This window comes from Colobus angolensis, unplaced genomic scaffold, assembly GCF_000951035.1.
Source record: "Colobus angolensis palliatus isolate OR3802 unplaced genomic scaffold, Cang.pa_1.0 Scaffold48, whole genome shotgun sequence".
NCBI lineage: Eukaryota > Metazoa > Chordata > Mammalia > Primates > Cercopithecidae > Colobus > Colobus angolensis.
Window position 1 is genome coordinate 7,911,039 of NW_012118265.1, and position 22,172 is coordinate 7,933,210.

Consider the following 22,172-nt stretch of genomic DNA (forward strand, 5'->3'; position numbering starts at 1 on the left):
TAAGGGATTTCTTTTTTGCAGCAGTGAGTGAAAAAATGAAAAACCCCACATACCTATGCTTTAAGAGCCAATTTTATTAGGCAAATTGTGAAAAAGAAAGAAAATATTCTCTTCAAAATACTAAATAAAAAGCTTTCCCTTCATCTGTGACCTAGTAGAAGCAACACTTCTTCAAATAAAAGAAAAAAAATACACATCCCACATATAATTCAAATACCACTCTTTGAATTATAGTAAAATACATTTACATAATACCTGATTTAAACATTACTTGTGACATCAAGAGATCATGTAAAGTGCTGATATTGTCCCAGCCTGGTAGAAAGACCAGTATCGCACCATCCTATATGAAGGGGAAATAACCATTACAAAGGATCATATCAACAAAATGCAGTAACAGTAAAATTGTGTGCACACTTAAGTCTCCATTAAAATTATACTAGCTCTGGATACTTTTCGTGAATAATTAAAAGTATATAAACCCACTTTTTTTTTTTTTTTTAATTATTGTTTTTGAGACAGAGTCTTGTTCTGTCACCCAGGCTAGAGTACAATGGCATGATCTCGGATCACTGCAACATCTGCCTCCTGGGTTCAAGCGATTCTCATGCTCAGCCTCCCAAGTAGCTGGGATTACAGGCCTGCGCCATCACGCCCAGCTAATTTTTGTATTTTTAGTAGAGATAGGGTTTTGCCATGTTGGCCAGGCTGGTCTCAAACTCCTGGCCTCAAGTGATCCACCTGCTTCATCCTCCCAGAGTGCTGGGATTACAGGCGTGAGCCACTGCACCCGGCTAAGCTCACTTTTAAAAAATGAGACTTATAATCCAGATATTTGTTTAGTCTTTTCTTCAAACAGGTCAAATGCCTAAATCTTCTGCTACTATGAGATGATTTCTAGTATCAAAAGTAATTTCTTCCAGGTTATTTTATAAACATTTAAGAAAACTGTAGTTTTCATGGCCTTGATACATTAATAAAATTAAAATTATGTTAACTGAAGAAAGAAAAATAAACAAAACTAACCTCTTCTTCCAAAACAATGTATCGGATAAGGGCAACAATCAAATTGAGATCAACTTTATCATCATCCATCATTTCTATAACATCTACAGTATTTGCAGAATACCTATCAAAGTTAAACACAAAGTTATGAAATACTTAATCAAGTTTTCTACTAACTTGCTATAAAAGCTTAAAATTAACTCAATCTGCAAATGGAGGAACATAATCTACACATCGGAGAGAATTACTGGGCTAATAGTGCTTAAAAGTCAAATCAGCACAATATTTAGCTGGAGTAAGAGATTCACAGTGCTCTCCTTTAAGTATGTACAGATTCAAAAAGATGCTCCCAGCCCCCGGCTTTCTGTTTTAGTTATTTAGCCACTGATTTCTCACCTTCAAACAAAATAAACTCACCTTCTTCGCAGTTCCCTTACATAATCTGGCCAACGTTCTTTATATATTGCTTCTTTTTCTTCTTTTTCTTGCCTGTTTACATGCCCTTGCATGAAACCCCTCTTAAACTGGGATCTGTGTTCTTTTTGTTCTGGAATATACCTAAAATAAAAACATTCTTGAATATCTTCAATATTTTAAAACTCTAGTTTTAGCTAAAATCTGTGATATTTTATATTTAGGATTTTCAAAAAGAATTCTAAAGAACATTTTCATTATACTTTCAAGTGAATGCTAGCTAAACTATCAATTTGTGTTCATTAACTTATAAAACCTGATATTTTAGATAAAAATCATTCTTCTCTCTTGAAGTATATAAACCTATAGACCATTTTTAGTAGTTAAAATTTAAAAAAAATACTAGAGTAACTTATACCTTCAATTTTAAGTTTGCTTTAGAATAATAGTTAACATTAATGTAAGTCCAAACCTGACTGCATGCAAGAATTGAATCCCTCAGAGAGTTTGTAAAACACAGACTCCTAAATCCCATCCCTGATGATTTGGATTTGGTAGGTATGCCTTGGGTCTATTAATCTAAGAATTTTAATTAGTGCCCACAGGAGATTCAGAGAGTATATCCAGATCTACAGACCCATGTTAGAGAACTATTTAATTCTGCTCAGTCACACAGTTGTAGCTAATGGCAGATCCAGAATCAGCATTCAAGTCTCTCATATGTCAATCGAGTGCTGTACTATGATTCTACTACCATCCTGTAGTGACTGCTAAAATCATAGAGGGCACATCTGGACAATAATTCTACCTATCACTGTCAGTCCTGCGAGTCATGGGGCGCGAAAAGACAAAAATGAACCCACACTTTAACCCCAAGGCGTCTCTGAGTTCAACTACAGGACAGCCTCTAGATGGAATGGGGGAGGGGTTGGAGCATGGACTCCGAAGTCAGAATTGATATCCTTGCTCAGCTACTGACTAGCTGTGTGACCTTAGATAAGGCATTAAATATCTGGCCTTTAGTTATATTATTTGAGAGATTAATAAGTTTATAACAGTACTGGCATGAGATTTTTAAAAATGTGGTAAAGTAAAAAAAAAAAAGTGATAAAGCCTCATGTATAGCAGACACCCAGAAAATGTTAATCCCCTTCCCTATTCAGTACCTGTAACCCAGAATTCCCCTAAGTCTTCGATACATACAGAGGCACCAACTTGAGGTAGGGCAACCTGAGACACAGATTGATTCTAGTCAGCAGGATGGACCCACAGTCAGCTCCCTTCCCAGAAATTGCAAAACAGAGGTAATCTTCAATCCTCCCACCTCCAATCACAATCCTCCATATCATCTTGCCCTGCTCTTGTTCTGTCATTGTATTTTCTTTGCTACCTCCCTGCTGTGCAGCTCTTCTTCTGGGAAGCGGACAGCCAGGAGTTTTTGATGAAAATCTCTAACCAAGGAATACCCTCATTCAACTCTCCTCTTAGAGTTGATCAGCAGATGACAAATGCACAGATACCACCTTTTCGCTTCAAGAGACTGCTTGGCTACAATTCCATATGCATTCCCTAACATCCAGGGAGCTTAAGAAAGCAAGTTTCCATCAGGTGCCTTCAGATTATTGATCCTCAAAAGTTTGTTTTCATTGTTGCCAAGCAGTTGCCTATTATTTTACTGGCAAGCAATTACTAAATGTGCCATGATAGGATGTGGCACACATGGTAAAAAGTGGAAATGAAGAGGGAGGATACAGAAAATTTATGGCGGCTGATGATAAAATCAGGACATGGAAGACCATTACACGCTGTCTGTCTGAGGCTTTTAGTATGTTCTATCTTCTCTGACATACACATTTCTCTCTTTCCTACTTTGACTTCAACTGCTTTCCTAACTTGACCAGTCTCTACCTAACATATAAAATCTAATTTCTAATATACTCTTCACTTCCCTCAGACTTTATATGTAACAGCTTATGTGTCTTCCTGTCTACAAACAAATTCTGAGAGCATATACCAAGTCTCCCCTTGCTTAATGCTCAGACCCTAGCACAGTGCAAAGCATTGAGTGAAATAAATGTCTGGTCAAAACTCAGCAGATTTTTCTTCATATAAAAATGGTTGTAGGAACTTTGCTTTCACCTTCCACTCTCACTTCCTGGCTTAAGAGAACTTTAGAGTCTTGAAAAATCTCATCCCAAGTGTTTCTACATCTAGTCCCCAAACCCCTTTTTTTTTGAAACAGGGTCTCCCTTTGTCACCTGGGCTGCAGTGCAGTGGTGTGATCTCTACTCACTGCAATCTCAGCCTCCCAGGCTCAAGAAATCCTCCCACCTCAGCATCCTGAGTAGCTGGGTCTATAAGCGCATGGCACCTCATGCAGCTTACTTTTGTATTTTTTGTAGAGACGGGGTTTCACCATGTTGCCCAGACTGGTCTTGAACTGCTGGGCTCAAGTGATCTGCCCTACCTCTGCCTACCAAAGCATTGGGATTACAGACATGAGCCACCATGCCTGGCTATCCTTTTTTTATTCAGATTTACCATAGGTCAGGCACTGTGCTATGTACTAGTTACTAAAATAAACAAGACAAAATCCTGGACCCCGAAAAGTCTGAAAGCTAGTGCAAGAGGCAAATACAAAGAGATACACTATACAACAAATAACATAAGGGTTATAAGAGATATATGATACAAATGTTGCAGGAATATAGATGAGAAAGAATTAAAGGCCGGGTGTGGTGGCTCACACCTGTAATCCCAGCACTTTGGGAGGCCGAGGTGGCGGGGGGGGGGGGCGGATCACAATCACAAGGTCAAGAGATCAAGACCATCCAGGCAAACATGGTGAAACCCCGTCTCTACTAAAAATGCAAAAATCAGCTGGGCATGATGTGCACCTGTAGTCCCAGGTACTCGGGAGGCTGAGGTAGGAGAATTGCTTGAACCTGGGAGGTGGAGGTTGCAGTGAGCGGAGATCACGCCACTGTACTCCAGCCTGGCGATGGAGCGAGACTCTGTCTCAAAAAAAAAAAGAAAGAAAGAAAGAAAGAATTCAAGTCTGTGAGAGGTATTAGGGAAGGCTTAACAAGCAATGAAGCTGGGATTTTTCTTATATAATCAATAGCTTACAAATGAAAGGATGGAGAAGATGGCATATAAAGGTCTAAGAGGAAGAAAAACATAACAGTGCAAATTCATGAATGAGAGGGCATGGCATGCTAAATATACCATTATGGAATGGTATACTTAGCACAAGCAGGCCATAGGACACATGACTGGGAAATGAGTCTAGAAAAGAGGATGGGGACACACCATAAAGGGCCTTGGAATGACCAGCTAAGGAATTTGAACCTGATCCTATGGGGCTGTGCTTCTCAGTCTTTTTCCCATCAAAGAATACAAACACAATTCTACACAAGCTCCTGGAGAAGTCTGCTAGCAGCAAAAGGCCAGTGGTCAGAATGCTGAGGGAATCAGTGACTTGGGCATACCAGCTGAGGTGCTCTGTTATAGCCATGGCAAACCAAAAAAGGCTCTTAACAGTTTTTTAAAGAGATATCACATATGCAAGGAGCTTGCCCAGGAGAAGAAAGCTCACATGAACAAATTGTTTTTAGGAAAATATATGGCAGCAATCCTAAGAGTGAAGAATACAGTACCAAAAGAGTAACTATTATATAGCACAGGAGAGACAGTAAGGACCTTGGCAAAGAAATAAAAGTGAAAAGGCATGTTCAAGAAGACAGTTCCCACAGTTTGTGCCTGTTTGAAGGCAAGTACAAAATGACTTGGGTTAACTTGGTTACTCAGCGTGTAAAACAGTTGCCATACCCTGGTATATAACTGCCTGATACACATTAGCTTTTGATTTATAGGTTATTAGAAAACTGAGTGGAGGATAATCATTAACCATTATAAAGTAAAGTATAAAGTATAAAACATTGTTTTATTTTTTTGGTGGGAGACTATAAGATAATGATTTAGGCTTGAGAAATGTTAGGTTCAAGGCACCTGTGGTACTAGACTACTACTGAGTAGAAAGCCAGTTCAAAGATCAGGAGAAGCTTCAGTTCTGAAGCTATACGACTGAAAGCAGTGAAAATATACAACTACAGTCAGGGATATACACAGGTTTGCACAGTGAAAACATAAATGATTGAGAAGCCTGGGGGAAATTATATTTAAATGTTGGGCAATGGAAGCCAACAAAGGAAAATAAAAATCAGGTAGCAGAACCATCAAAACGGCTCAAACACTAAAGACAAGGGTTCCCAAACTTTGCTGCCCAGGGATCTTCAAAAAACACTGATGCCAGCCAGGGGTGGTGTCTCATGCCTGTAATCCCACAACCTTGGGATGCTGAGGCGGGCAGATCACGTGAGGTCAGGAGTTTGAGACCAGCCTGGCCAACATGGTGAAACTGCGTTTCTACTAAAAATACAAATACTAGCTGTGCACAGTGGTGTCGCCATGAGTGGAGATGGCTACATTGCACTATACGCTGGGTGACAGAGAGAGACTCTGTCTCAAAAAAACAAAAACAAAAAAAACCACTGATGCCTGGCTACTACCTCAGACATTGTAATGTAATTTAGGTAGGGAGTATAAATCAGGCATCTGGAGTTTAAAAAGCTCCAGGTAATTTTAATGTGTAGCCAAGTATGGCTAACTCCCAGCAAATTTTTTACAAGGAAGTAGTCAATGGTGGGTTTCTGAGACTAAAGTTTGACATGAGAAAAGTGATATATTAGTACTTTTTAATGTTTTTTATTTTCTAATGTTTACTTACCTTATTTTTTCAATTATATCTTCCAAAAGATATTCCACAACCGGAAAGGTAAAACCAGGTATATGTATCATTGGACAGTTACCTATCACGGCAGACAAAATGTAAGCATAAATTTGTACTCAAATGTTGAAAAAATTAATATACTATAAATAGGACAATGACTCTATTACTTACTATTAATTCCAGAAAATGGTCCTGTAGCTTTTACAGTTCTACCCTATTTTTCCATATCTACTTTAATAAAAAGCAGCAGTCTAGTCTTCACTCAATACCATTTTACTGCTACCAAACTGTACACACATCTCACAGTTCTACAAAATAACACAGAATATCAAAGAATAGAGTTTTAAGTTGAACTCAAAATCCATTAGTTAGAAGTCTATTTTCTCTTCATCATTAACCCAGATAGTATCATAACAGAATATCCAGAATATCAAAGTTTTACTGAATTCCAGATAAGCATTACTACTTGTAGCACCCAGAATTAGTGGAGAAAAGTAATCAAAACAAGACCTAAAGAAATAAATTGCTACTATTTCAAAATTACTAATAAAAAAATCACTTCAGCATTGTTATTTAAATACTCTCTACATTTCATAACAAGGAAAACAAGCAGTACACACGGTAAAAATCAAACATCACATGGGAGGTCAAAATATCTAAGTAGGTATCACTGCTCTACATATGACGTGCATACATTTGAGCAAGGTACTCAATGTTAGTTCTAGAAGTCTCATTTAAAAAAAAAATAATAACACCTACCCCAACTAATCTTACATGGTTTTCAGTTTAACTGGGATGTATTTTAAAGGACTTTTATAATGCCGATGACAAGAACATTTATTAAACATAACTATATTACATTGTAATTCCCTCCCTTTCCCCATTCTTTCCTTCACAAGTATAAGCAGGAAAGACAGTGAGGACTGATTTTCAAAGAATGTGCTTTGCAACTGGTCCAATCTATGTTCAGCTTGGGAAAGCTACTTAACTGCTCTGAGGTTGCTTTCTCATCTGTAAAAATGCGAATAATAGTATCTACCTCATAAAGTATTATAAAGACTAAGGAAGACAAAGTGGCGAATATACTACCTAGAACATTGAAGATGTTTTGTTAAGTGGTCACTAGCAGTATTAGCAGAAAACTGCCAACCTAACCTGTGATAGTAGATAAAAGCCACGGAAAAATTACAGAAAGAAGTTTATAAAATTATGCAAATCTGTGGTTTGACTTCAGTGATGCCATCTTAATTGTGTGGTGGTAGCAACAAGAAGCTACCTGTCCTCACTATCAGACATGATGTCACTATTAAAAAATAGACCCAATTGTCTAATCCATGAAACCAGAGGGTAGAATAATATTAAAATTAATAGCTAAACATTCATTTTGACTACTCTTTACCTAGTACCATATTAATGTTTTTAAATTAAGTGGTTTTCTAGTACCTTTTCTAATGTAGTAACTACACATTTTACTCACCAAAATATTCTGAAAACTTTTCCGCATTCAACGTTGCACTCATCAGTATTACTTTCAAGTCAGATCGAAAATTGAGAAGATCTTTAACAACAGTCATTAAAACATCTGACTGCAGGTTTCTTTCATGGATTTCATCAAGTACGATATGACTAACGCTGGACAAATACCTAAGGCAGAAGTGTGAAGTACAAAATTTTAAAACCATTTTTCTTTAACAACTAGTAAAATCCAATGTAATAATTACACCTTTTGATAATACTTATATTTCCTTAATTGAAACATACTCACGGGTCTGACTGGAGCCACTGAAGGATGATTCCTGTTGTACAGTATAAGATAGAACCCTGTTTCCTTGGCAACCGACTGTGAATGAAAGACATGAACTAATAATTCTTGGTTTTCTTTCCTAGTAATTAACTAACTACCACAAAGGTTTATATCTTCAATTTTAGAAATGCTTTCAGTTTTAATGAAAATCTTCATACTTTTTTTTTAGTTTTAAGAACATCCACCACAATGGGGTAACGGGAAATACTTCATTCAAATTCATTATACATTATCTTTGTTGTCATTGATACAATGTTAATTTCTTTTAAAAGATATGACCATTGACATTGAGATAACAACTGACTGACTTACAGGGCCTAAATATTTGGTTCATAATTGGAAAGTTCACTCATTTGAAAAGGCAAACGTGTCAGGCGTGGTGGCTCACACCTGTAATCCCAAAACTTTGAGGCCGAGATGGGAGGGTTGCTTGAGCCCAGGAGTTCAAGATCAACCTGGACAACATAGGGAGATCCAGTCTTGACAAATAAAAAAATTAGCCAGTCATGGTGGTGTGCGCTGATAGTCCCACCTACTTGAGAGGCTGAGGTAGGAGGATTGCTTGAGCACAGGAGTCTTAGGTTGCAGTGAGCTGACTGCACCACTGCAATTCGGCCAGAGTGACAGAATGAGAACCTATCTCTAAAAAACATTAAGTAAATTAAAACATAAAAAGGCAAATGGAGTCCTAAGCTCCAGAAAAGGACCAAATATGTACTGCACAGTGGAGTTGGATAGGGGGTTAAGATACCAAAATCAATTTAAAAAGTCAGTCAGAAGTGTGTGGAGGTGGTACTGAAAGGTATAGAACACAATCTTTTCAGAGAGAGTAATGGTCTGCTAATCTACGTCCAGGAAAAATGTTTATTTATCTAATCATTCCAAATATAAAAGCACCATTTTAAAAAGGCAATCGAAGTCCGATTTGGGTTAAAAGATAAATCTGTGAAGATAAATTTGTGGCAGTAAGCCATCTATGATGCAATTACTTTAAATGATAATTGTAATAGTAATAACCATCATAAAAATGGGGAAAATATCCTTTCTTTTGAATCTCCAGCTTCAAAGTTTCATAAAATCTGCTTGTATATAAGAAGTGAACATTTCTTACCTCTGGAGACGAATTTGATATCCAGTACTATTACCATTGCCACAAGATTCTGCCCTTTCTGCAGCCACTCTTTCCGCAACCTTTAATTCAAATAAAATATAAAGAGAATATAATTTCCTTTAGAACAAATATCCTGAATATCCATGAAAATCTCGGTCTGTTGAAAAATTGCTCTTCAGATTTCTAAATGAGTTAAAAAAAAAAAGATATTAAAATCTGAGGTATCTAAAACAGTATGTGCCTCTCTTAAGAGCTGTTTATGGTTATTTTTCATTTCCTCTTATAAAATCTTCTAAGGCCAAGTTCTCTTATCATTAGTTTCAAAGCACCTTTCTATAGCATCTTCTCATTAGATGTATACATTTTTGGTCTTTTCTAAGAGCTGCAAATCAAGATCTAAACTTGCAGAAGTTATGTGTAATTTGAAAGTAATTACATATTGATACTCCCTTGTGTTTTTGTTTGTGGTAGGGACTGGTGTTGAATTTCTAGTTCTTGGTCATGCTTTGAAAGTTACGATTGCCAAAAATAAGCTTTGGAAAGATGAAATGTTATAATCTAATACTGATTTGTATAACTAAAAGTAACTGACAATTATTTCATGACAGAACAGTGATAATAAGGGATCAGAAATAGAAAATGGCATAATTTCTAAGAAATAATATTTTGGAAGTAAAACTTTCCAAAGTATACCTAGTACACCCTGACAGACCACATTAACCTGTCTACTCAAATTCCAACAGATGGTGAAAAAAGAAGAAAAAAATTACCTACTTAGCATTTCTTCCTACTATCTGCATATACGATAACGGCTATATATTAGTTAAAATATTTAAGTCTAGCTACAAAACTGTGTTATAACAAAAGTGGTTTATTTTTCACTATTCCGTAATTTTGTGCAATTTCCTGGAATATCATCCCCATAAAAGGGTGAAGACCACCTGAAACTAAAACTACTAGAAGAAAACCTAGGGAAAAACTCTTTCAGACATTGGTCTAGGCCAAGAATTTATGACTAAGACCTCAAAAGCACAGACAACAAAAATAAAAATAGACAAATGGGAATCAACTAAGAAATTTCTACACAACAAAATAAATAATCAACAGAGTAAACAAATAATCTCCAGAATGGAAGAAAATATGTACAAACTATTCATTCAGCAGTGGACAAACATCCAGTATATACAAGAAACTCAAACAACAACAACAAAAGACAAATCATCCCATTAGAAGGAGGGCAAAAGACAAGAACAGACATTTTTCAAAAGAAGATACACAAATGGCCAAAAGGTATATGAAAAATGTACATCATCATCAGAGAAATGCAAATTAAAACCACAATGAGAAATCATCTTACTCCGGTCAAAATGGCTACTATGAAAGAGTCAAAAAATAATAGATCTTGGCCAGGACATGGATAAAAGAGAACTCTTACAAACTGTTAGTGGGAATGTAAATTAGTACAGCCCCTATAGATAACAGTATGGAGATTTCTCAAAGAACTAAGAATAGCGCTATCATTTGATCCAGCAATCCCACTACTGGGTTTCTACCCAAAGGAAAAGAAATCAATGTATCAAAAAAAACCAACCAACCAACCAACCAAACAAACAAACAAAAATCCCCTGCCTTGCATGTTTATCACAGTACCATTCACAATAGTCAAGATATGGAATCAATCTAAGTGCCCATCAATGGATGACTGGATAAGGAATGGAATAATACTATTTAGCTGTAAGAGTGAAATCATGTCGAAATAGACACAGAAAGACAAATATCATATCTCACGTAAGTGGGTGCTAAAAACCAGGTGTATGTTGACATAAAGTATGGAATGACAAACGATGGAGATTCAGAAGAGAAGGTAGGAGGGGGAGAGATGATGAGAAATTACTTAATGGGTACAATGTATATGATGTGGGTGATGGACACCCTAGAGGCCCTCAACCACTACACAATATATGCATATAACAAAATTGCACTTGTATCCCATAAATTTACACAATTTTTTTTTTTAAAAAAGCAGTGAAGTCTGCTCTTTCTTTATAGTACTTCTTAGAAACCAAAGCTTAAAACATACACTGTATTTTCTGAGAAATACTGTCGTAATTGGTAATGTTTTCAACCACAGATTCTATATTAAATGACTTAGACATGTGATAAACAGCACTGTCATAAAACCAAAGACAAACACAAACCTTTATAATTTATACACAAAATTATACAGCATAAATAAATTCACTATGCATACTGAAATATGACAAGAAACCCCAAACATCTTTAAAAAATATATAACTCACATATTTAACTAGGTCATCTAACTAAAAACAAAACAACAAAATCAATGTACAGGTTGAGTATTCCTTAGCCAAAATGATCAGGACCAGCAGTGTTTCCGGTTTCGGATTTTGGAATATTTTCATTATACTTGCCCTTGTTAAGCATCCCAAATCTGAAAATCCAAAATGTGAAATGCTCTAGTGAGCATTTCCATGTTGGTACTCAAACAGTTCTGGATTTGGGAGCATTCTGGATTTCGTATAGTCAACCTGAAATAAGTTATTTATAAGTGTTACTTATGTATGCCTTCCCAAAATTTTGGACTTGACAAACCAGAAACAATACCTTATTTTTCCTCATGATAAATTTCCTCTTACTGAGTAGCTGCATTCAAAAATGACTATGACTGGGCACAGTGGCTTATGCCTGTAATCCCAGCACTTTGGGAGGCTTAAGTGGGCAGATCATTTGAGCCCAGTATTCAATACCAGCATGGGCAACATGGCAAAACCCCATCTCTATAAAAAATACAAATATTAGCCAGGTATGGTGGCACATGCCTATAGTACCACCTACTTGGGGGGCTGAGGCAGAAGGATCACTTGAACTCTAGAGGTTGAGGCTGCACTGAGGCCGTGTTACCACCACTGCATTCCACCTTAAGTCACAAAGTAAGACCCTGTCTCCAAAAATAATTAAATAAATCACTGATGATAGAAATACAACTTAAAAGATTTCCCACTTTCACCACCATTCAGTATACTTATACTGAAAAAAATGACAGAAGTTAAAAAAAAAAAAAATTAAATAAACCAAGTAGTAAAATGTAAAGAATCAAATGATGGAGATTACTTGAAGCTTGTGATCAATTCTGTAAACATTTTATCTATTTCATTCTTGTGAATACACACTGAAATTTGCCTGGATATAAAGTTTATCTTGAATTCATAAATATCTATTATCTGTTAAGACAGCAGTTACTCAATTTTTTGGCCTTTATTATTAAACATGTTAAGCAAATATTTGCTTTCACAGTCACAAATCCTAAGCCTAATTAAGAATCACTCTATACCTTCAGAATCAGTAGGTTCTAGCAAGATTACTTTAAAAAAGACATTTGTAATAAGTTAAGAGATTACTTACTGAAATTGCACTAATTCTTCTTGGCTGAGTACAAACAATCCTGCAAGCAGATCCTTTTCCTCTTTCAATGTAGTTATCCAAAATGAACTGAGTAACTTGAGTGGTTTTGCCACAACCAGTTTCACCACTTATTACTGTTACCTGATGTTTATCAATTAAATTTACCAATTCCTATTTCAAAAGGGAAAATAAAGAATATCACATGTTGACTAAGTCTGAAAAAAGATATTAATCAAAATTCGACCAAATTGAAGATAATTATTTTTAAAAAATATATTAATGCTTTCTAAATTTTGTCACATCCAATACTGGCAGTTCGGATATCTGGATCTACCAATCTGCAAGAGATAAGTGCACCAAACTATAAAGAACAAAGCCAAAGCACTGCTAAAGAAAAACATACTGACATAAACAAGAAGAGATAGCCTGTAAGTTCCACGCAGAATTAAAATAATGTTGATATGTGGGGCTACTGATTACAGAAGGAAACTCCCAGCCTAAACAACTGCTGATGATATTACGAATTTATATCAAAATTCATAAATACGGCTTTGTCTGCAGAACAAGTTTTACATGCCATTTTAGGAACAAGGAAGAAAATACTATAGTTTAAAATGACTTCCTTTCAAATAATTAAAATAAAGTCATTAAATATCTAAACCAAAGCTATCTAGAAAACCTCATATTTGGGGAAGATGTTCTTCTACAAAATTGTATGCATTCGTATTTTTAATAATAATATTCACTGTATAAACAGTCACCTTACTATCTCAAAGGGATGTTAGGGGTTATTTTCATGTACAAAACAATTTAATTTGAAAACCTTTTAAAAATTCTCCACTTAGGCCAGGCATGATGGCTCACGCCTATAATCCCAGCACTTTGGGAGGCGGTGGCAGATGGATCTCGAAGTCAGGAGATCGAGACCATCCTGGCCAACATGGTGAAACTCCATCTCTACTAAAACTACAAAAATTAGCTGGACATGGTGGTAGGCGCCTGTAACCCCAGCTACTCAGGAAGCTGAGGTAGGAGAATCGTTTGAACCCAGGAGTCAGAGGTTGCAGTAAGCCGAGATCATGCCACTGCACTCCAACCTGGTGACAGAGCAAGACTCCCTTTCAAAAAAAAAAAAATTCCCCACTTATTCTAACACATTATACATATATATAGATGTATATATATCAGAAAAAAGTTTTAAGTTTGAACACTGAAATTATAGCTGGTAAATACCAAGAAGTGAAATGTGATTCATCCGTTCAATAGGTATTTGTTTACTGGATGTCTTTAGAATGCCAGGCACTGTTCTGAGTCAAGACACACAGAGTGAACAAAACAAATCCTATGCTCAAGAACTTACACTGGCCTGGGAAGGGAAGACACACAAATGTCAGGTGGTAATAAGTGCTTTGAAAAGCAAAAAATAAAGTAAAATAAAATAAGGTTGGGAAAACAGAGAAGGATGAAAGACCATATTATTCTATATAGGGTAATCATATTTTAAGATACAGTGTAATAAATTAAAGAACTGTATTTTTAGTAGTACATTAATTATTTCGCACCTTGATTTTAATTAATACATTAATTTGTACATTAATCTTAACTGAAGTGTCTGGTCTTGACTTAAGTGCAAGGTATTTATCCAAAGTAACTTATAAGATGAAATTTTACTTTTTAAATTTCAAAGATTTCAATTATGAACAAAAACAGGTGAAAACATCAGGAAAGTTGTTTATGTCCTTTTATTTCTTTCTGTCCTTAATTCAAAAGAATAAAATTAACTTCCAATACTATACTGTAGAAGAAAGTTCATTAATTTACATTTTTTCTTGATACAGAGCTCTTTTTTTAAAAAAAAAATTGTGTATTTAATTTGCAAATCAAATTAAATAGTGGAAAAAACACTTTACCTTTTGCATTCCATATGAAGGCAGCTTTTCTCTGAAATGCTGAAATTTAAAAAAGTTTTAAATTTTCACAAAAGATATGTAATTAAATTATAATCATGGTAATTAGGATACATCATAGGGTAAATTCTCTAGAATCCAAAAGTATTTTTATTATGTTACGGCTTGTGTAAAAAAATTATAAAGAATAATTTACCAATTCCTTTTATATCTGAAACATTCAAAACCAGAACTCCATTCCCAGGAAAATGGAGACAATGCTTTAAAGTCAGTGGCAGTAAAATGAAATTCGATCTGTCCTAACAGCATTCTAATGATTGCTAAATTACTTTCACTATTTTTCAATATGTTTTATATATTCATCTTAGATTTGATTTCTGTATTATCTTTTCCCACCCAACAATACACTATTTACTAACACACTAGGCACTGGAGCAGATTCAGAAATTATTTCAGGATACTTGCCTTTGAGTGTAAGAGAAAAGTAATATCTGCACAGTCAGAAAATCTGGTACTGCCATTTTAGAGCTGTGATCTCAGTTAAGTCATACTTAAAGTGTGAACATCTAAAAGATTTTATCTCATAGGGTTGCCACAACGTCTAAATGAAAAACCTTTATATAAAAAGCAAATACCAGTTTCTGACACATATAAGCTACTCAATAGATTTCCAATGTGTTAAATTACAATTAGAATACTACAAAAGGAATGACTATTCTTTCCTGTATTTATGTGACAATTTCTTCCTAATTCTGAAAACTTTTATGGAACTCTATACCCATATTACATAAAAACACTTAAGAAGCAGTACTGTAGTTTACATTCAACTAAGTACATATAATGTAAAAAAAGAATCTTCAGTGGCATAAAAATAAAGTCAGCTTTAACAAACACCCTTTATTAAAATGGAAAAAACTGACCGGGTGTGGTGGCTGACGCCTGTAATCCCAGCACTTTGGTAGGCCGAGGCAGGCAGATCATGAGGTCAGGAGTCTGAGACCAGCCTGGCCAGCACGGTGAAACCCTGTCTCTACTAAAACTACACAAAATTAGCTGGGCATGGTGGTGCACACCTGTAGTCCCAGCTACTTGGGACAGTGAGGCAGGAGAATTACTTGAACCTGGCAGGTGGAGGTTGCAGTGAGCCGAGATCGCGCCATTGCACTGCAGCCTGGGTGACAGAGCAAGACTCCATCTCAAAAAAAAAAAAAAAAGGAAATAATTAAAAAAATATATATATATAATAAATAAAATTAGAATTGTCTTTGGTAATCTAGTATTATATTATTGCCATGTTTGTCATGGTCAGGTAATTCTTATCAGCACCATAAAAATAACAATCACTGTGATGACTGAAAAGAATTCTAGCGATTTTAAAATAACAAAAGCTACCACACTTACCTTACCTTATAATAACTTATCTTGTAATAATTTTTAAATTATCTAAAAACTATTTTTTAATGACATAAGTATTAACACCCCAGGTAGTCAAATGTTACCATCTTAACACATACTTATACACAAGCTATCCCACTGCATTTCAAACTGGCATTAACCATATATGATTTATACATGTAAATGCCACTGGAAAGAGAGGTATAATCCAATATTCTTTCCCAAGGCAGCCAAAGTTTCTATGTGCTAACTTTTGACCATCACCAAGATGTGAGATAGTTCAACTGTAAGCTCTCTGAGGACAGGAAATATCTTATTGCTCTTAAAAAAGAGTAATAAGCACAATTGGCTGGCGTGGTGACTCACACCCATAATTCCAGAATTTGGGGAGGTTGAGGTGGGAGGATCGCTCAAGCCCATGAGTTCAAGACCAGCCTGGGCAACAAAGCAAAACCCTATCTCCACAAAAATTACAAAAATTAACCAGGCGTACTGGCACTTTCCTGTAGTCCCAGCTACTCAGGAGGCTAAGGTGGGAGAATCACTTGAGCCCAGGAGGTCGAGATTGCAGTGAGCCATGATGGCACTACTGCACTCTAGCCTGGGTCAGACTGAGACCCTGTCTCAAATATATATACACATACACACACACATATATAGCACAATAACTGGTATCCAGGAAGCAGAAAATTAATGTTTATTAAAGAACATCAAAAAAAATATTGCACATGGCTAAAAATGATTAAAAAGTTGAGTTCTTAAACACAGCTGAATTTTAGATCTGATTCTGTTATGAGCTATGCAACCTTAGGTAGGTCACTTAACCTAAACCTTTTTCCTCATCTATAACAGACAGACATGTAGTCTCTTATTCAAGGTTCTTGAGAAGCTTAAATAATGCAGTATACATGAAGCATTTATGACAACACATGAGAAATACGAAGACCATCAACTTTTCTAATGTTTTACACATTTTTTTCTTTCTCTGAACTAGATCAATCACCCATCTTTAGTATATGAGTTCTGTCTACCATATATAGCAAAGAGAAAGACACTAATTCTCCTTGTTCTTAAGGCTGTTCAAGCAGCTCTTCTCAACTAGAAGATTCTGAATTAATTCATCCTGAAATTTCCTCCATTTTCAAATCACAGTTTTACCCAACAGGCATCAAAGAGCTACACAATTTGGCCCTGGACAACCTCAGCTTATCTATTCTAATAAGGAAATCTAACTTTCATCAGTAACAGTCAGTGGATCATTCTTTCCTAATAAGGAAATTCAGCTTTCATCAGTTAGCTGAGGGATTCTTTCTTTCCTATAGGAGGTGCTATATCCTTTCTTTATCAAAAACAGCACTGTGCATTTACATATTAAAGATATGGCCCTCAGAGTTCCCTCGGTAATTTCTTTTAAAAATATACACACATACACGCGACCACTTTATTACACCTCTAGAACACCCACAAATCATACAATTTTATGTTTTAACTGAAAGGGACCTTAAAATATCTTGCCTAGCGTAGAAAGAAAGTATCAGAATTCAGGAGACTCTCAGGTCTTGTGATAGTCCTCTATTTAAAATGTTAGTGAACATAGCACATCACATAACTTCTGAAATATTTAATTTTATCATCTACAAAAAAAGAGATGTATTAAGTAACCTAGAACAAGCTTTACAATTTTAACTGCCTTTACTGTACATGGCACCTCACTAAACTGGTCTAGAAAAGCTGAAGAGTAAGTATTTTTTTTCCATTTGCACCAGCATTTCTCAAACATTTCTTCTCCTCACCACATATGCTTCTGTGGATGAGACAGGATACTGTAGGTTATGTGTAACTTCCATTCCCAATGCTTTTCTCTACCATTCGAAAATAAAGTAATTCCCACAAAGGATGTCTTGTTGAGGATCTCACTGATCTATGCCATGCAGCTACCTCTAACCATATACACATTTTTAGAAAGTATAAGAAAAAAATGACAAAATATTTTTTGACATCTTTCTACTACCTGCATTTCAATATACCGAAGGTCATCTTTTTTCTTTTGTAAATCTTCCAATAATTTTTGGTCTAAAGTTCCATCTGGTTCATTTTCTTGCAAGAGATACTCAGAATCTCGGTCAATATATGATTTGTTCCTGATTCTAAACACTTTTTTTTCTTGGTTTATTAACTTCTTTTCCTGGATGTCAAGTTTCTTCTCTGAGCATGGTGTGTTCTTAGTACAAACTTCAGTACCGTATCTGTTTTGACAAAATAAGAAAACAAGAAAGGTCAGATGAAGAGTCACTCGAACCCTGGAACAAAACAAAACAAAACAAAACAATACGCTGTTGAAATATTTCAGTCGTCCAAATCCAAAGCTTTTCTCTTAGTACACTAATTACGAAAATATACTTAGAGTCTTATAACAAATTCAAATTTTTCCTTCCTTTAAATAGATATTGCCAGATTAAGTTATTCCTTGTGGTAGTTAAAAATAAAAAATCCACACAATAGTCATTCCTTCACTGCGGTTAGTTACAGTGTTTCTCTTTTTCTGGTTTTCTTGAACTTGTTTCATGTCACAACATCTTTTTTCTTGCCACCCTTTCTGAGCTATAAATAGGATGCTACAATACACAGTCCATGAAATACTTGTACAAATTTTCCCTCTAAATGATACAGTTCTTGTAACTTTTCTAAAACAGGAGCAATTTCACTTCTTGCAGATCTCCCAGATAGAATAATTTCATAAATACAAAGAGGACAGGTAGAGAGAAGAATAAATAACAACTTAATACATCTCATATCCAGACACACTATTATTCATACCATTTAGCTTTCCTGTGGAAACATGCCATCTAAATTTTTAAAAGTCATTTTCTAAATCTGTTTAATCTACATAAGAAAAAAAAGTACATCAAGGTTAAACTTCACTTATTGAAGAAAATAAAGATATTATTTTTATTATTAAAGTGTTACTCTTTGCCTATTCTTTAAAAAAATACTTCTTGTCGTACCCATGATCCTCAGGAGCAAACCAGGATATCTGTGCTTCCGACTCTTTATCATTCTTCGCTTGAACAGAATTCAGTAGCTGCACAATTTGTTCTTCTCGTCGTTCATCCATGTGTACTACAGCTCTCTAGTTTGTGCCAAGAAAAAAGCATCTTGTCAACATAAGAAAGCATATGTAAAAATTATCTGATACTAAAGAAAATAAGGCTAAGTAATATGCATTCAACAAATACATATAAAAGAAAGTTATTCACACTTGTTCTCTAGCCCAATCCCCCTTCCTAGACCTAATTAATTAATGTTAAAATTTTGGTACATATCCTTCTAGACCTTTTCCAACAAGCATTTATAAAATTAGCCCTATTATGACTGGGAAAGAAAGCTCATTTATGCCTCTTCCTACAACCCTGGTTCTCTTACTCCCAACCCTCACATACTAATTATTATGAATTTCTCCTTATCTTAAAATTTTGAAGTTATTACAATTCAAATGGTTTAAGAAAAAAGTTGAAAACTGGAAAAAAGTTTGGTTGCAACGAACATTTGAAAGTTCTTAACACTAAACAGAAGAATAAATTGGTAAGTAAGGCTGAGCTCAGAAGGAGTAAATAAAATTCATCAGTGCTCATTAGGTGATCCAATGTGGCAAATGACGCAGTTTCTTCAAAGAATGAGAATAAAACACAACAAATTGGACAAAGATAAGGTCCTTGGTGAACTATGAAAATTTTCAGAAACTTTACGCATTTAAGAAATGTCCAAGGTTAAAAAAAAAAAAAATTGCCAAAACCCAATTCTTTGGAGACTTTTATATTTTTATATATACATATACAGACTTTTATATAGACATAGTATTATTATTAGTATTATTAGTATTATATAGACATAGATATATTATATATATATATATATATAGACTTTTATATAGACATAGTAAGTTGAAAAACAGATTCTTCAAAATCTACGGGTCCACAAATGTTAGGTTCTAATGTGCATATAATCCACAGGCAAAAGGAAACACACGAGGAGTGGTGAAAATTAGAGTGTGTTAGGTTAAAGAACCAAAGGAGGAGGAAGGTAAAACTATAAATGAAAAGAAAACAGTCAAAAATCGAAAGAAAGAAACCATAGGACTTAATGACTATTTGGTGGAAGTTGGGGGCAGACAAAAAGGAAGAAAGAATCCAAGACAACTGTTTTCAAATTCAAGGGTGGATCATGAGAGAACAGCAGTAAGATGAATCATTAGGGGGAGGCTGCTCTGTGTTACTGTACATTTTTGTGTACATGTAGAGGTGATGGAGGTCAAAACAGGACGCTAAGTTTGGATTTTAGGCAATTAAGAACAATGATGAAAGTTCCAAAGTTCCCAACTTGTAATAATGATTAGCCAGATGAATATATGGAAATGGATCTCTGAAAGGTTTTGTTTTTAGAGTTATGATAGAAATTTAGGAGTGTTCTGCAAAGTTGGAATCACACAGACACAGGAGTTCTTTTAATTTACAAATAACACCATCTCTAAAGATGAGAAGAGATGGTTGACCAAGTCCGGCATTCAGGGGGCCAAGGCAAGAAAATAAGTTAGAGAAATAATCAAGAGAACAAGCAAAAGACTAGGAGCACACAGTGACAAACCACCCCTATGAAGTGAAGAAAGGTGCTAAAAAAAGGAATCAGAAGTATAAAATTGACGTAACTAAGGCAGAGAACTGAAAAAATTACTACTGTATCCAACAACTAGGCAGTTGGGAATGTTCTTCAAGGTGTTTTTAGTTTTTGAGGTTTGGTTATGATTTTTGGGGAGAAAAGAGAGAAGCAGGAGCTAAGGTAAGCAGACTGATGAAAGCAGATGGCAAATGTGTAAAATGCTCTAAAATGTAGAGCAACAGATTTCAATTGTTTTTTATTTTTTTCATAGCAATCTGCAGTAAAACTAATGACTCAGTACACACATACACGAATAAGTAATTTCACAAAATACTTTCCTTACTCTGTACAGTGCAACTCTTCTCTTCACTGTATTCTATCCCAATTAAACAAACACCAAAATAGCTGGTCATAACAAAGTTTAACATAAAGCTTGAAAACCCAGGGTGGGTGGGGGAGTATGTGTCCCAGGAGAACAAGACATAAGCATGTTTAAGACAAGAGACAGGGTTTTATGAGACATTCTAATTCTAATCAGTATTACATGCTTTGTGAAAGCTCAAATAAGTTTACATGAGTAGGAGGATAACCTAATGTGATAAATATAAGAAATTAGTGATAAAACAAACCTGAGGAAGTAAAGCCAATGAACTATACACTACCTCCTTTACTGAAGTGAAAACAAGTGGCTAATTTCAGTTGTCAGGATATAAAATGTGTCTACAAAAGTCCTCTTAAGGTTTCTTGATGTATCTGTTTAGTTAGAACATAACCTGTATCTGCTATTCCTACAGTTCTCACTTTTCCATGTTAACTCATTACTCTGTATTTTGTTTAGTAAACACTTTCCTAGATTGACATTTCACAACACATTGCCCACCTCCTGCCCATAACAGCACAAAAGATTATTCTAATTTTATGAGATTTCACACCCCTTGGGAAAGGTGAATTACTGGATAACGTAACAGTCTACAGAAAATAAACAGATCTACACAATCTTTCAGTCCAAACTATCACAACAAAATTAGTTTTAATTAAAAAGTCAACATCAGTTGGTAGTCTTTAAGATACCTTACACAATGCATATGTACCAAGTAAGCATCTGCTAATCAATAAGGAATTAGTTGAATTGTAGTACACCCAATGGTTAAGAGTGGGTAGATCTTTCTGCAAGTATACAAACAGGAAAGATGACCAAAGTATTAAATCAAAAAAGTCAGTTGTGTAGTAGGATCTTGTTTTTATTACTATTAATTTAAAAAGAGGTTATTCACTCTCCATATCCTATACTTTTTGCAGTGCCTCTGCCAGATATAATTCTGGCACATGGTATATGCCCCAGGAATGAACAGCTGAATCTATCTTTTACAATGAACATGTATGATTAGCTCTTGAAAACATAATTTACACTCTAAATAAAAAGATTCGTATTTTTAACGATGTTCCCCCCACAATGAGTTTCTGGACACTGCAGATAGCAGAGAATATACTTTAATTCCAAACTTGGATCTTGCCTTTTTGTAGGATACCTCTCTCCCACTCAACAACCTCCTTCTAGTTCTACCACACTTCACTTTATTTCACTGCTTGCCTGAAGAATCTCAGAAACACATTTTGTTTCATGACTATTTTCTTTTGTCATAGAATTTTGATTATTTCCTGCTTTCT

At 35.2% G+C, this 22,172-nt stretch overlaps 1 protein-coding gene across 3 annotated transcripts in view; it reads right to left on the bottom strand.

The window, feature by feature from the left end:
* DHX36 (DEAH (Asp-Glu-Ala-His) box polypeptide 36) overlaps positions 1–22,172 on the bottom strand; it is a 51,174-nt gene that overhangs the window by 23,866 nt on the left and 5,136 nt on the right. For all 3 annotated transcript variants that reach the window (XM_011958984.1, XM_011958985.1, XM_011958983.1), the window contains exons 2-12: positions 18,857–18,981; positions 17,863–18,097; positions 14,460–14,498; positions 12,550–12,720; positions 9,127–9,206; positions 7,977–8,051; positions 7,689–7,855; positions 6,209–6,290; positions 1,423–1,563; positions 1,027–1,129; positions 256–343 (exon numbers count right to left, since the gene is read on the bottom strand). In XM_011958984.1, coding sequence (XP_011814374.1) covers positions 256–343; positions 1,027–1,129; positions 1,423–1,563; positions 6,209–6,290; positions 7,689–7,855; positions 7,977–8,051; positions 9,127–9,206; positions 12,550–12,720; positions 14,460–14,498; positions 17,863–18,097; positions 18,857–18,981 — 1,306 coding nt within the window. The remainder of the gene's footprint in view (positions 1–255; positions 344–1,026; positions 1,130–1,422; positions 1,564–6,208; positions 6,291–7,688; positions 7,856–7,976; positions 8,052–9,126; positions 9,207–12,549; positions 12,721–14,459; positions 14,499–17,862; positions 18,098–18,856; positions 18,982–22,172) is intronic.